The sequence below is a fragment of the Mus pahari genome, chromosome 4 (assembly GCF_900095145.1).
Source record: "Mus pahari chromosome 4, PAHARI_EIJ_v1.1, whole genome shotgun sequence".
Lineage (NCBI taxonomy): Eukaryota > Metazoa > Chordata > Mammalia > Rodentia > Muridae > Mus > Mus pahari.
The window spans coordinates 75561747-75575994 of NC_034593.1; the positions used below are offsets into that span (position 1 = coordinate 75561747).

At 40.4% G+C, this 14248-nt stretch overlaps 1 protein-coding gene across 6 annotated transcripts in view; it reads left to right on the forward strand.

Moving 5' to 3' along the window:
- Fbxw7 (F-box and WD repeat domain containing 7) overlaps positions 1–13755 on the forward strand; it is a 164944-nt gene extending 151189 nt beyond the window's left edge. For all 6 annotated transcript variants that reach the window (XM_021195786.2, XM_029537311.1, XM_029537312.1 and 3 more), the window contains 7 exons: positions 1576–1699; positions 3352–3488; positions 5119–5232; positions 6960–7141; positions 8952–9177; positions 10717–10927; positions 11841–13755. In XM_021195786.2, coding sequence (XP_021051445.1) covers positions 1576–1699; positions 3352–3488; positions 5119–5232; positions 6960–7141; positions 8952–9177; positions 10717–10927; positions 11841–12109 — 1263 coding nt within the window. In that variant the 3' untranslated portion in view covers positions 12110–13755. The remainder of the gene's footprint in view (positions 1–1575; positions 1700–3351; positions 3489–5118; positions 5233–6959; positions 7142–8951; positions 9178–10716; positions 10928–11840) is intronic.
- The last annotated feature ends 493 nt before the right edge of the window (positions 13756–14248 follow it).

Consider the following 14248-nt stretch of genomic DNA (forward strand, 5'->3'; position numbering starts at 1 on the left):
GAGGAGGAGGAGGAGGAGGAGGAGAGAGATAACATAAAAATTGGATTCTTACAGCACTTAATCATATAGCCATGTGTGGCTTATAGTTTAAATATAATGCACGTATTGACATTAGACTTCATAGCTTAATTTTTATCAAAAGAAAGGAATGATGTGATATTAAATAGTATCCTCTAGTCGATATTTTCTAAAATTACTATATACATGTAATAAATATCAGTTAAATAGATAGCACAAAAAACTAACGCAGCATTCATACAGATGATCCTGAAACCTCAAATTTGAACAGAAAGACTTTTGCTTTCTCTTTTCTTAGATAATCACTCTAAATTCCTAGTGGTGTTAAATATAGTCCTAGTTATAATCTGGCATTAGATTTGAGTAAAATCAGTGAAGTGAAGTACAACTCTGGGGAAAAGCAAAATTGATACATTTTTTTTCCTGGTACTTTTTCCCCTTTGGAGTACTTTTTAAAAATGACATTGTCCCAGAAGAAAAGTATTTATTCTTGTGAGCTTTTTCTACAGCAGAACTCTTTGAATAAACTTAGAAAAGTAACATGAGATCTCCTTTGCTTCCATCAGGGCATAAAATAATAGGGAACATTTTTTGTAAGTGAAGTGGATATTCATCTTGATTATTTTATTTGCCCGGTACCCTCCTTTAGAATATGCATATGTGTAGTATGTTCATGTGTTCAAGTGGGTGTACATATGTACATGTAGATGTGGTCTACTACTGAATCGAGAGCTTACCCATTAAGCTAGAGTGGCATCTGCCCAGTGATCAGTGACTATAGCTAGAATTGCCATGCCTAGCTTTTTACAAGACATCTGGGACCCGAGCCCTTATCTTCATGATTACACATGAAATGTTACTGACTGAGCCATCACCAAGCCCCAAAATGTGAAAGTGTTTTAGAATTTAAGAAGCACAGATGATTAATACAAGGCAAAGCCCCAAAAGATTCTCTTGGCTTCCGTGTTCTTTCAAAGACTTCCTGAGGAAACAAGAAGTTCGGAAGGAGAGAGCCCTGGCTTGGCATGTCAGCTGTGGTATTTTGTGTCCAGCTTCGGGGGTGTTCTTCACTTGAGAAGTGCTAATGTCTGTATGGAAGAATAATGGCATAGGCTTAACCCTGTAGGGAAGTATGTTATTTAAAACATTATTACCATATTGACACAAAATGTACTTGGTTTTTTTTTTTTTTTTTTTTTTTTTTTTTTTTTATTAGGTATTTACAACATCAAGTCTCTTTATTAACATTTATTTAGGTTATCTAAGAGTTTGAGCACTAGGTTCACACAAGAAACCTGTGATAAGTGGCATTGTTCTCACTTCGTAAGTAAATACCAATAAAATCACAGGTCACCCAGAATAAAGCCTCAGATTCCTATTATGAGATTAATGAGCATTTTCTTTGCTCTCAAAATACTGCTTTTCTTGATTCATTCAGCCCACTGAAATACAGCAGTCCTAGTAAGATGCTCATCCTGGGTAGAGTAACCTTTTTTTTCCTGTGATTTTTTTTTTTTTTGAAGTGTGAGTATGCCTTCCTTATTTCCTTTTCCATAGTTGGCACTCTATGTGCTTTCATTCCTGGAACCCAAAGACCTGCTGCAAGCGGCTCAGACTTGTCGATACTGGAGAATTTTGGCTGAGGATAACCTTCTCTGGAGAGAGAAATGTAAAGAAGAGGGTAAGTTCAGAATCACATAGAAGATGTGTTTCTACTCTGTAGAAGTAAAGGATCCTGGGAACAAGTTCACAGAATACCTTGGCTGTGAGTGAGAGTAGATGGCTGGCTCAGGTGCCTGCCAGAGTGTGTCTGCATCTGTTCACTTCCTTGATCCTAACGGGAAAGGAGGCCACCTGATTTAAAGGAAGCCACAAATCTGCAGTTAAATACCCAGATAATTGAGTATTGTATACAATCCTCCCTCAGACACTTACTGTGCACCTTCTGTGAGCTGAACATTTGTAAATGCTGGGGACATGGTACTGTTTCATCATAGTCTCCCTGTTGCAGACCTCCTATTATTGAAGTATGGTTTAGTTTGGCTTCAAAGGGAGGATCTTCTGTTTTGTAAACAGGTATCTAGAAAAGTAATCATTTAGGAAAAAAATAGCTGTTTCTGAGGGGCAAAATGCTTGAGAGGGAAAAAGTGGTAATGTTCTGTTTTATAGATTAGGCCCTCTTGGCAGCCGTGTGACCAGGTAGAGAGCATTGCCTAGTGAGGATGAGTGAAGACTCCAGGTTAGGATCTCAGGTGCTTCTTGCTAAGCCTAGTTCTGCAGTCAACCTCTGGCTGTTCCTGGATTAATTGATAAGATCCTCTTCTTAAGTTTATTGGGTGTTTTGTTTTGTTTTGTTTTGTTTTATGTAAACCGGGGTTAATCAACCCTGCCTTACCTTCTTTCTCAGAGTATTTTTCCTCCTTGAGACAGGGTGTCTCTATACAGACCAGACTGGCCTTGAACTCATGAAGATCCACCTTCCTCTGCCTCCTGAGTACTGGAATTAAAGGGGTGTGCCACATATCTAGCTTAAGAGTCCTTTTTAAATGTCCTCTTAAAAAACTATGTTTCATAAAAATGATTCTGAACAGCTTGGTTTATATAGCAAGTTCCAGGGCAGTCCAGACTGTGCTAACAACCTGAGGTAATGGTGTTCACTGACTGTACTTGGGAGACAGAGATAGGATTGCTGAAAGCTAGAGGCCATCTCAGTCTACATAGTGAGTTCAAGCCATTTTATTGAGTAGGATGCAGTGATATTCTCCCCATTCATCCATTCCTGTTGCCTACATGCTTTATAAGTTTACTATTCCAGGAAACTATAAGTGAAATTATACAACATTTGTCCTTTTGTGATTGCCTTATTCACTGAGCAAAACGCTTTCAAGGTTCATGTCACAGCATGCATGTATCCATGTGCCCTCTGTTAAGGCGAGCAGCATTCCTGTGTGTACTGCTGCATTTGGTGTTCATCTATGGAAAGGCACAGTGACTGCTCAGCTTTCGCTGTGAGCATGCGTGTATGGATAGTTGTTCACATCTCAGCATTTCATTCTTTGCATATACATGCAGAAGTGAAAGTCCTGCATCCCGCACTGTGTTTGTGTTTTTAGGAGTCGCTGTACTAATTTCCATACACTCCCATCTTTGCGTGCCCATACCAGCACCTCCCACAGTCACTGTGAGAGAGAAAGGAGGTAGAGAGACCAAATGGAGGCTCACTGCTGGACAGCCCAGTGTCCCGGCCAAGCAGAGAAAACAAGAACTTTATAAGATGTGTCATTTTTATTAGTGGTGAAAAGAATTACTCTCTTGAACTCTTTGATACTTTAGGGATTGATGAACCGTTGCACATCAAGAGAAGAAAAATAATAAAACCAGGTTTCATACACAGTCCATGGAAGAGTGCGTATATCAGACAGCACAGAATTGATACAAACTGGAGACGAGGAGAACTCAAATCTCCTAAGGTAACAGACTCTTGACATGCTGACAGAATCCTTTTTTCAGTAACAGTGCCTGCTCACTTCACTTGTTGGCTGCAGTGTAACTCAGTGCCTATCTTCTATGGAAAGGAAGCAGCTGTATTTCAGAATTAACTCAAAGTGCAATGATCAGTGCTCTTATTTCTAATTTTTTTAATCTGATAATTTTATTGGAATCAAGGATGCATTGATTCAGGCATGATGTCACATGCGTGTAGTCCCTGTATTCAAGAGGCCAAGGCAGGAGGATTACTTTGAGTTAAAGCCAACCTGAGCAATATACTGAGTTCTAGGCCAACCTGAGCTATAGTATGAAGCTTTGTCTCAAAAATGTTTCTCCCCAAAAAGGTGAGTTGAAACAAACTGAATTTCTACTCAACCACTCTACATGATACTGTGCTACCATAATTCTCACTATGAGTTTGCAGCCTTCTAGCCTCACAGGATTTTTTTGTGTTTGTTTGTTTTTAATGATTTGAATGATTTTGTGTTTGTTTGTTTTTAATGATTTGAAGCAGAAGTCTCATTTTTCTGTCTTAGAATATTATTTCAGATGTATAAATGGTAGAAATACTAAATATATACTTTAATAACAAAAAATGAGCCAGCTATGGGAGGCATAATTTTATATGCCAGCATGCCCTGGGATAATTTTTAGGTTGGGGAAAAAAAACGTTATTTGCTATTACTCTGTTTCTTGGAGGTTTATTTTTCTTCTCTGGAGTGCTAAAAGTTGGATCTAAACCCCACTCTTCTCATCCTTTTCCTCTTCCTCCTCTTTCTCTTCCTTTTCTTCTTCTTTACTACTGAGCTGAGGTCTGGCTCAGTTATCCAGGCTGCCCTGGAGCTCACCTTGGTATCCCAGGCAGGCCTTAACACTGGGATCCTCTGTTTTGTCCTCCTTGAGAGCTACAGTTAGAAGCCTGTGTCATCAGGCCTGGTTTTCTTCTATTTTTGTCAACAGTATTTACTAAAATAAAGTAACTTTTCTTTTGACTTAAACAGATTAGACATTTGTGTTAGAACCATCTTTATAAAGTTTTGGCTTAGTAAAATGTTAATAGTAGACAATAGAATATGGAAATATTTAATGTTTAATTTATTATCCAGGAAAAAGATGTGTTGTGTCTTTTATATAAATTTCATTCTAAAAATAGATTGTAGATTATTATTGTGACACATGACTCCTTCTTGTTTCCACTGTGTGTGTGTGTTTGTGTGTGTGTGTGTAAGTGAGTGAGAGAAGGAGGGAGGGAGGGAAGGAGGGAGAGAGAGAGAGAGAGAGATAGAGAGAGAGAGAGAGAGATGTATGCATATGTGTACACGCACACACATACAGGTCAGAGGAGGTGGTCAGTTTTCCTGTTCTCATTCTCTGTCTGACTTATTTTTTGAGATAGTCTCTCTCACTGATCCTGGAGCTAGGCTGGCAATTATAAGCCTCAGCAACATCCTCCTCAGTGTCAGGGTTATTGTGTGACCACACACAGTTTTTCTATGAGTTCTAGGGATTTAGTCCCAGGTCCTGTATATCTGAGCCATCTCTGCAGTATTTCACTGTATTCTGAAGAATGTGATGTAGTACATCCATGGGATATGTACATTTTTCTTATAGGTGCTGAAAGGGCACGATGATCATGTGATCACATGCCTACAGTTTTGTGGCAACCGCATAGTTAGTGGTTCTGATGACAACACTTTAAAAGTTTGGTCAGCGGTCACGGGCAAGGTAAGTTCACTTCTTTCCATATGTCAGGGAGTCACCATTTTGTGTGTGCAGTCACAGTAAAGGTGGTGTTTCTTAATAGCAAATATCAGGCCTCTTGTAGAAACATGTCCCTTCTCCTGATGGCTATGAGTATCACCCTGGCATGCTGGCAGCAGTAGGGTTTCCTTCATTTAAGTAGCTTGTGTCTTAGTCACTTAGTTTAAGATGTCTCAGGAGCACATCCTCGTTTCTTTTCCTCAGTACCTTTCACCTTGCCTATGTGAGTTAGAATCACTACTTCCTAATGCCTTCCAAAACATGACTGAGAAATGTGTAATTTTCCTTATAAAGTGCTTTGTTGCTGAGCGATCTGTAATTTAGAAACCAAGTAATTCCTGTTAAGGTTATCTCAGACATTCGTAAGGAAATGAAGCAGGGCTGAAGAGCCAAGCAGTTCAAGCAGCGGCTGTACCATTCACACACCCGTGTACCGTTCCTTCACCAGTCTCTAGTGAATATTGACTTATATGTCAAAAAGAGAACATTTTCATGAACTAAGTAATTGACCATTTAAAAAAATAACAATGGAACAACAATATGAACTAACCAGTACCCCCTGAGCTCGTGTCTCTAGCTGCATGTGTAGCAGAAGATGGCCTAATCGGTCATCATTGGGAAGAGAGACCCCTTGGTCTTGCAAACTTTATATGACCCAGCACAGGGGAATGCCAGGGCCAAGTAGTGGGAGTGGGTGGGTAGGGGAGCAGAGGTGGTGGTGGGGGGGAACTTTCGGGATAGCATTTGAAATGTAAATAAAGAAAATAATAATAATAAAAATATAAAAAAAATAACAGAAGAAAGTATGTGAAAAGCTTGTTTTTAAAAAAATATGTTTTGCTGTGTTGTTCTTTGGACAAGAATCTTACAAATTCTCAACCTAGATGTTAAACTGTTCAGAGCAGCTAAATATTTCCAGGGTATAATAGTAGTTTGGGTTTATCTCAGAGTTTCAGCGTCTGTCTTTACATGTCTAGAAGAAGCATAGGCAGCCCTAACTACTGCCTTTAGGCAGATGGGGAGAGCTGTGGTATGTGGCCACACCCAACACTCCCTGCATTCTTCTTCCTTCTCGTCCTGCAAGACACCCCTGCAGCTCAGCAGTATTTAGTCCTGCAGCCAGGCTAAAGCTGTGGAACTTGCCTGCTCACAGTATGTTTGCTTTCTGGCATGTCTTATACATATGCTTAGCATATGATTCTCTTTAAAATTTTTTTACTTCATTTTATTATATGCATAAGTGTTTACTTGTATGTATGTCTGCACCACATGCATATCAGGTGCCTTCCGAAGCCAGAACAGGGTGTCAGATCCCTGGGCACTAGAGTTCCAGGTGGTTGTGAGGCACCATGTGGATGCTGGAGCTCAAACCCAGGTCCCTGAAAGAGCAACCAGTGCTCTAAATCACTGAGCTATCTCCCCAGTCCCTTCATATGAATCTATGGTTTATACCATGTTTCCTTTTTCAATACTTGTTCCTCAGTCATGTATCCCTGTATAAGCATATTCTGCGACCAAATAAGCAAATGGTAGTGATGGTGTCAGATAGCATTGGTGTGCAAAAATGCTTCCCTGGTGCTTCAGTAAAGTTGAATAAGTAAAATTTATTCCAGATTTTAATGATATGTTAGCATAGTCTTTGACTTGCTTGCATTTCTACCTAAAATTAATCATCTGAAGTGTTTTTCCAGTGTCTGAGAACGTTAGTGGGACATACAGGTGGAGTGTGGTCATCACAGATGAGAGACAATATCATCATCAGTGGATCGACTGACCGGACTCTCAAAGTGTGGAATGCTGAGACTGGAGAGTGCATACATACTTTATATGGGCACACTTCTACTGTACGGTGTATGCATCTCCATGAAAAAAGGTAAAGGACGTGCCATTATGATTGGGGCTCCCATTACTGTTACTTGTGACTTTGGAATTCATAGAGTGCTAATGAGCTCTTCAAGTGGACACTACGGATACAGTGCAGATGGTCCTAAATTAAGAAAGTTAGGTTATATTGGCTTAAAAGTGTAGGGTTGTCTAAATTTCCTTCTTCATTTGATATATGGCTGTTTTCCTTCAAACTCTGCTCTCTAATCTGTTTTGATGTTTTGATGATTCATCATCTTTAAACAAAAATCATTTTCATATTAAGCTCTGTAAGAATAACAAATTCAGTCACCAGGCCTTGTTGCCTGAGTCCTTAAGTGGCACACCCACTCTGCCCCCACTCCATCACATCCCTGCATGTAGGCACGGCTGAGGTCCACGGGCTTTAACTTACTGTCAGTACTAGTCATCCAAACTGTTGAGAGCACTCAGATATGGGGTCCTCTTGCCTTTTGCACAGCTGACAGAGCGCCCTCATATTAGGATGGCTTGCTGCCCTATTTCTGCCCACCAAATGAAGGGAGAACTTAAAGTCCTGTCTTCAAGGTAGTCTCAGCCAAGTCTGGCCCATTTGCCCTTTCCTTCCTAGTTCCTCTGCCTGGTGCTTTTTATGCCAGGCTTCTGCTGACCTCAGGCCCTTGTGTTGATACTTCTTCATTGCACCTAGCTAAGAAGTTGTGTTTTCTACTTGTCACTTTTGGCCTGACATGTCACATGCTGCTAATCTTTGCACTGAAAAGGTAGACACAGGAGGATACTGAGTTCCCAGCTTTTAGAGGAGAGCCTTCCTCTGACACTGTAGCTTAGAAGGGTCCTTATGTGGAATCCACAGCATTCATAACCTACAGCTCTGTCCAGACTGTTTTTCATTAAGAACCATTGCTGTAAGTAGACCTTCCCTACAGCCATCATTGTACAGGGACTTCTCTCACTCATAAATTTGAGCCTGCTTTGCACAGTGTGTTCTGTGATTAAAATTTAAGGATGGGGTTCAAAGGACACCACGTTTCCGGTTTTTTTGTTGTGTTCATTCTCCCACATGTCAGCACTCTGCTCTAATGTAGAGTGGCATTTTTATCTCTTGAGAATGACATAAAGGTGCCTGGTTAGTGATCTAGAGGTAACTGCATGATTGTCTCACTCTGGTTTTCAAAAGAGTATCATTTTATAGCACTGAGACACTTGCTTTAGGCATTTGTGTTACTGCTATAGGAATATCTTTAAGAATCTCTGAGTCACCAGCTGTGAGCACGTGTCTGAAACTGACTTTCCCTGAATGTGAAGTATAAGAAAACAACCATGGCTTTCTGAGTCCCAAATTCACTTTAAAATTCTATTTTGTTGAGAAATAATTGTATTGAAATGTCTACTTACTCAAATAGGTAATAGGAGTTCATAACTGCAGTGTAATGAAATGACAAAGATCATAAAGAAGGAAAGTTCTGGATTGTTGTAAGTTCATACCACCTGGAGGTGCATTGAGGATTTATGCATGTGCCACATTTCCATTTTACTGCTAATCAGGATCGTGTTGTGTGATTGGAGAGCTGCTTGCCTCTTGAATGCAGTACTTTCCAGACTGCCATGGAACCTTGAGGTGGAATCAAGGTCCCTAAGTCAGGGAACAAACCAGACGGCCAGTTGGTCTTCAAGTCTTCCTCACTTCCCATTCCAGGCAGAGGAATGGAATTTGCATTTGAAGGCATTAGGTGAAAGGATTTCTGTTTAAGAAAAAGAGGAGAAAGCATCCTGGGCATTCATTTCCTAACTCTTGGGTTCTGTTCTGTTATGCTCTGCAGGGTTGTGAGCGGTTCTCGAGATGCCACTCTCAGGGTTTGGGATATTGAGACCGGCCAGTGTTTACATGTTCTGATGGGTCACGTAGCAGCGGTCCGCTGCGTTCAGTATGATGGCAGGAGGGTTGTTAGTGGAGCATATGATTTTATGGTGAAGGTGTGGGATCCAGAGACTGAGACCTGTCTACACACGTTACAAGGACACACTAATAGAGTCTATTCATTACAGGTAAGAGACCGTGTCTCTCCCACCCTTCGATTCTCTGCTGGTGACTCATAAGATTGTTCTTCTCAGATAGTTACTGTCAAGTTGCTGTTTATAATAAGTACCTTAAAATTAGCATGAAGAAACACAAATTTCAAATCATTTAACTGATTTAATGATTTAAATTTCTGTGATCCATTTTCTCTTTAAAATACAAATATTTGTCTTGGAACCTGATACTTCATGATTAAAAATTTTGCTACATTAATTAATACTTAGATAATCTCATAGGAGAATAGCTTGGATTTTAATAAACTCCTTAGCTGAGGATTAATTTGGCCAAAAGCTGCCCCTTTGCCTTGATAGCTAAAAGTTGATGGAGCATGTAATTGTGATTTCATCCCCATTTGAAGTAGCTGTGGAAACTCCCTGCAGAAAGCTCCGTACACTTGCCCAGGGCCACTGACTGGGAGCCACAGAGAGATGAATTTGACTAACCTGTTGTTTTCCTTTAGATTTGAACTTGATATTTATTAATAGACTGTAATAGTTCAAGATCTGCAATAGCTAGACATAAAACGTGGGTTACTTTTATTTCTGGAAATGCAGTATTTTCCATCTTAAAATATTTCCTGTTACATAATTTCCTTCCCAGTTACTACTGCCTGTTAGTGATGAGCAAAGTAGAACAGAATCCCAGTGCTGACGTTGCCGTTCTTAGGGCATTTGATTCTTAATTGATGATACTGCCCAAGTAATGAAGTATTGATATATAATAAAGATGTGGATTGCTTCAGAAAAGATGATGGCTTTCAAGGGGTGGGAATTGGTTGCCAATGCTGCTGCTTGTGATGTGCTCAGAACCGTAGAGAATGATCTCAGGATAGCTGCATATTATATAGACCTTCTGGGGACTGGTAGATGCTTATTGGCTTTTAGTGTCCTTGGGAAGCTGAAGAAGACAGATTACATAGCTTGAGTTTGTTTCTAAAATATCCCCTCTTCTAATTCCTGATACAATTTTCTTTTGGGATATTTGCTAATTAGCATTAATTTTTTGTAAACAACTTCATTTTACAAATACTTTTTAATGGAATTTACTATTTAACATCATGAAAGTTATCTGTGGCTATTCCCTTGCCTCGGGTGCTGATAAGCATGTCTTTGTCTTGGGCACTGGCTTTGGCTTCCTCTAGGTAAGTCAGGCTTCACAGTCCTACTGAATACTTGGGATGTAGTTCCTAGCTGGGACCAGGTGATCGGAAAGTAATGTTGTTTCAGGTGCTTTGCTGCCTTCTTGAAGTTGTTTCTGCCTTGTTTGAACTATTCGGCTGTTTGGTTTTGTTTCTTTTTTAACTTTTTAAGAGAATTTCTGAAAGTATATTGAAGATATGATATACAGACATTCATGGCATGCACATCAGCTTACCTGCAAGTTTATCCCAGTATGCTCTTTGTTCTGGCCTACATGTTGCCTGTACCCCTCTCCCTGTTGTGAGTAAGGTCAACAGTTGATAGGACAGGAGTCTGTGTTTCTGTTCTAATACTCTGTGTCTGTTGTAGTTTGACGGCATCCATGTGGTGAGTGGATCTCTTGATACATCAATCCGAGTCTGGGATGTGGAGACAGGGAATTGTATTCACACACTAACAGGACACCAGTCGTTAACAAGTGGAATGGAACTCAAAGACAATATTCTTGTCTCTGGGAATGCAGATTCTACAGTTAAGATCTGGGATATCAAAACAGGACAGTGTTTACAAACATTGCAAGGTAAGTTCTGGCCCTCTGTTAGCCGTGTCTTTAAAAACATCATTGCTACTCAAGAGAGAACCTGTGGAGAACAGAGGTTTAACCTTATGCAGAGTACTTACTCCTGTTGAGTTTGTGAGTATTTGGCTCTCAAAAGTAGGCCACCTTGAGAAATGGTTTTCAATTGTGTCTTTACTGTGAAAATTCTTAATCATTTCCTGTGTGTTCTGTTGACTCTGTTTAACCTTAACAATGAGAAGAGAGACTTGGCTGTCTCACAGAGCAGTGCTTTTTTTGAGTGATCATTTTATTTTGAATTGAAGCATCTCTGATAGGAAATTACTTTGGCCTTAGGAATAGAAGGAGTAATGGTGCTCTCTGAGGTAGAGGTAGAGTGAGAAGCATTGGTATTAGGTACGTAGCACCATTGGGTTCTCCATGAGTAACTTTCTTCTCTTAGTCACAGCCCTTAGAAGGTGTTATTGTTGTTTGTTTGTTTGTTTGTTTGTTTGTTTGTTTGGAGTGAAGCCATCAGGAGGCAGCACAGAGCAGCCTTTGCTCATTAATTGTGACTGTTCCTAGGAGTTTGGGGTAGTCACAAATTCGATTTCCTTCTTTGACTGATCAGTTCAGCATGGTGGAGTGACAGAGTGACAAACCTGCACGTTCCTTTTTCTAGCAGTGGACCGTGTGCACTGGCTGACCAGGGCTTCTGGGAGCTAGAGGTCTTGAGACTTGGTACTGTAGTTACAAATAGCTACCAGATTTTCTTACATCCAAGCTGGTCCTAAACTACAGCAAGGTCTCTAAATAGGCAGCTTTTGAAATATTGCATTTCTTGTATGCCATAATGTAGAAGAGCACAAGTCCCACGCAAAAGCCCCTGAGCTTCGCTCTTAAGTAGTAACCCGCCTTTGCCTTTGCCTTTGCCTAGGTCCCAGCAAGCATCAGAGCGCTGTGACCTGCTTACAGTTCAACAAGAATTTCGTAATTACCAGCTCAGATGACGGAACGGTCAAACTCTGGGACTTGAAAACGGGTGAATTTATCCGAAACCTCGTCACATTGGAGAGTGGGGGGAGCGGGGGAGTTGTGTGGCGGATCAGGGCCTCAAACACAAAGCTGGTGTGTGCAGTCGGGAGTCGGAATGGGACTGAGGAAACCAAGCTCCTGGTGCTGGACTTTGATGTGGACATGAAATGAAAAGCAGACATGATGAATTTTGTCCAACTGTGTAGACAATATACTCCCTACCCTTCCCCCTGCGCAAAAAACAAAAACAAACAAAAAAAATGAAAAAAAAAAACAAAAAAAAGAGAAAAAAGAAAAGGAAAAACCCCTTGTACTCAGTGGTGCAGGATGCTGGCTTGGGACAACAGACTGAAAAGGCCTACAGACTGAGAAGGTAGGAAGAGACAAGAGACCGTAACTGACAGGAAGCGGCAGCTGTCGCATCACGCAAAGGCCTCACTTGTGACTGAGGGGCAGCTTGGCAAGACGACTCTCTAAATCCAACCAGGTGCAATTATTCTTTATTTTCTTCTCCATGGTCATCGGGCAGAGCTACATCAGCGTTGTTACCGTCACCTAGAAAGGAGTGGCAATAATATCCAAACACAGGCTGGTTATCTTCTAATCAGAGAGCATCTGCAACAAAAAGTCATTTTTCTGAAGCGGAAAAGCTTAAAAGAAATTACTGTGAATTGTTTTGTACAGTTATCATGAAGCTTCCTTTTTTTCCTCTTTTTTCTGTTTTCTTCTTCTTTTTTTTTTTTTTTTTTTTTGTCAACCATTGCCAATGTCAATCAATCACAGTATTAGCCTCTGTTAATCTCTTTACTGTTGCTTCTTTATACACTCTTCAATATATATGTTGCTCAAAGGTGGCAAGTTGTCCTGGGTTGTGTGAGTCCTGAGATGGATTTAATTCTTGATGCCGGTGCTAGAAGTAGGTCTTCAAATCTGGGGTCGTTGTCCCACCCCTGTACTGTACTCCCAGTGGCCAAACTTATTTATGCTGCTAAATGAAAGAAAGAAAAAGCAAATTATTTTTTTTTTTATTTTTTTTCTGCTGTGACGTTTTAGTCCCAGACTGAATTCCAAATTTGCTCTAGTTTGGTTACAGAAAAAGACTTTTTTGCCACTGAAACTTGAGCCATCTGTGCCTCTAAGAGGCTGAGAATGGAAAAGTTTCAGATAATAAAGAGTGAAGTTTGCCTGCAAATAAAGAATTGAGAGTGTGTGCAAAGCTTATTTTCTTTTATCTGGGCAAAAATTAAAACACATTCCTTGGGACAGAGCCTGAGGCGCCTGTTCTGTGGAGAAACTTCTTTTTGAGGGCTGTGGTGAATGGAAGAACATACATAGTAAAACTGACAAGATATTTTAAAGATATATATAACACAAAGGAGAAGGAAGTTGCTGGTCAGTCGTAGCATCTTACAGTATTTGGGAAAACAACTGTTACAGTTTCATTGCTCTGAGTGACTGACGTGAGAGGAATTCGCTCTGCAGTGACACTATCTGTCACTCGCCTATCAGCGCCACGAGCGAGCAGGAGTCAGATGGTCCGCCTCATTCACCAGGAGCCGTAACTCAAGCTGAACTGTGAAAGTGGTTAACACTGTATCCTAGGCCGTCTTTTTTTTCCTCCTCCTGTTTATTTTTTGTTTGTTTTATTTATAGTCTGATTTAAAACAATCAGATTCAAGTTGGTTAATTTTAGTTATGTAACAACCTGACGTGATGGAGGAAAACAACCTGTAAAGGGATTGTGTCTATGGTTTGATTCACTTAGAAATTTTATTTTCTTATAACTTAAGTGCAATAAAATGTGTTTTTTCATGTTATTGCGCCTGTTTCTTCCACTAGATAATACTGTTTCATTATAAATATATAGTATTTGTGTCCGATATTTTAAATAGTCAAGTTTTGGGTTTCTTACATCCCCTGCATTGTGACCTAGAAACCAGCACTTCCGAGCTCAACCAAAGCTGAGGCACTGCAGATGTCACCCTGAGGTGTCAGGGAGGCCACTCTTCTGTTTGCATTGTATGTATGAACATGAAAGCTGGTTTCTTCAGTCATAAAACTTGTAATTATAACTAGAAGCCTTGTAATAATGAGTTCACCTTCAAATCCCATGTACCAAGTGTTCACCAAAGCAGTCACTCAGCTGAGAGAAGTGGCCTCTGTCACCTTTGCCTCAGACAAAGCCACGGGATGGCAGGATTGACCTCATTTCCAAGGGCTGAGTGCACGTGGCCTCTGATGAAATGCTAGTACACGTGGCCTCTGATGAAATGCTAGTACATGCGGCCTCTGATGAAATGCTAGTACACG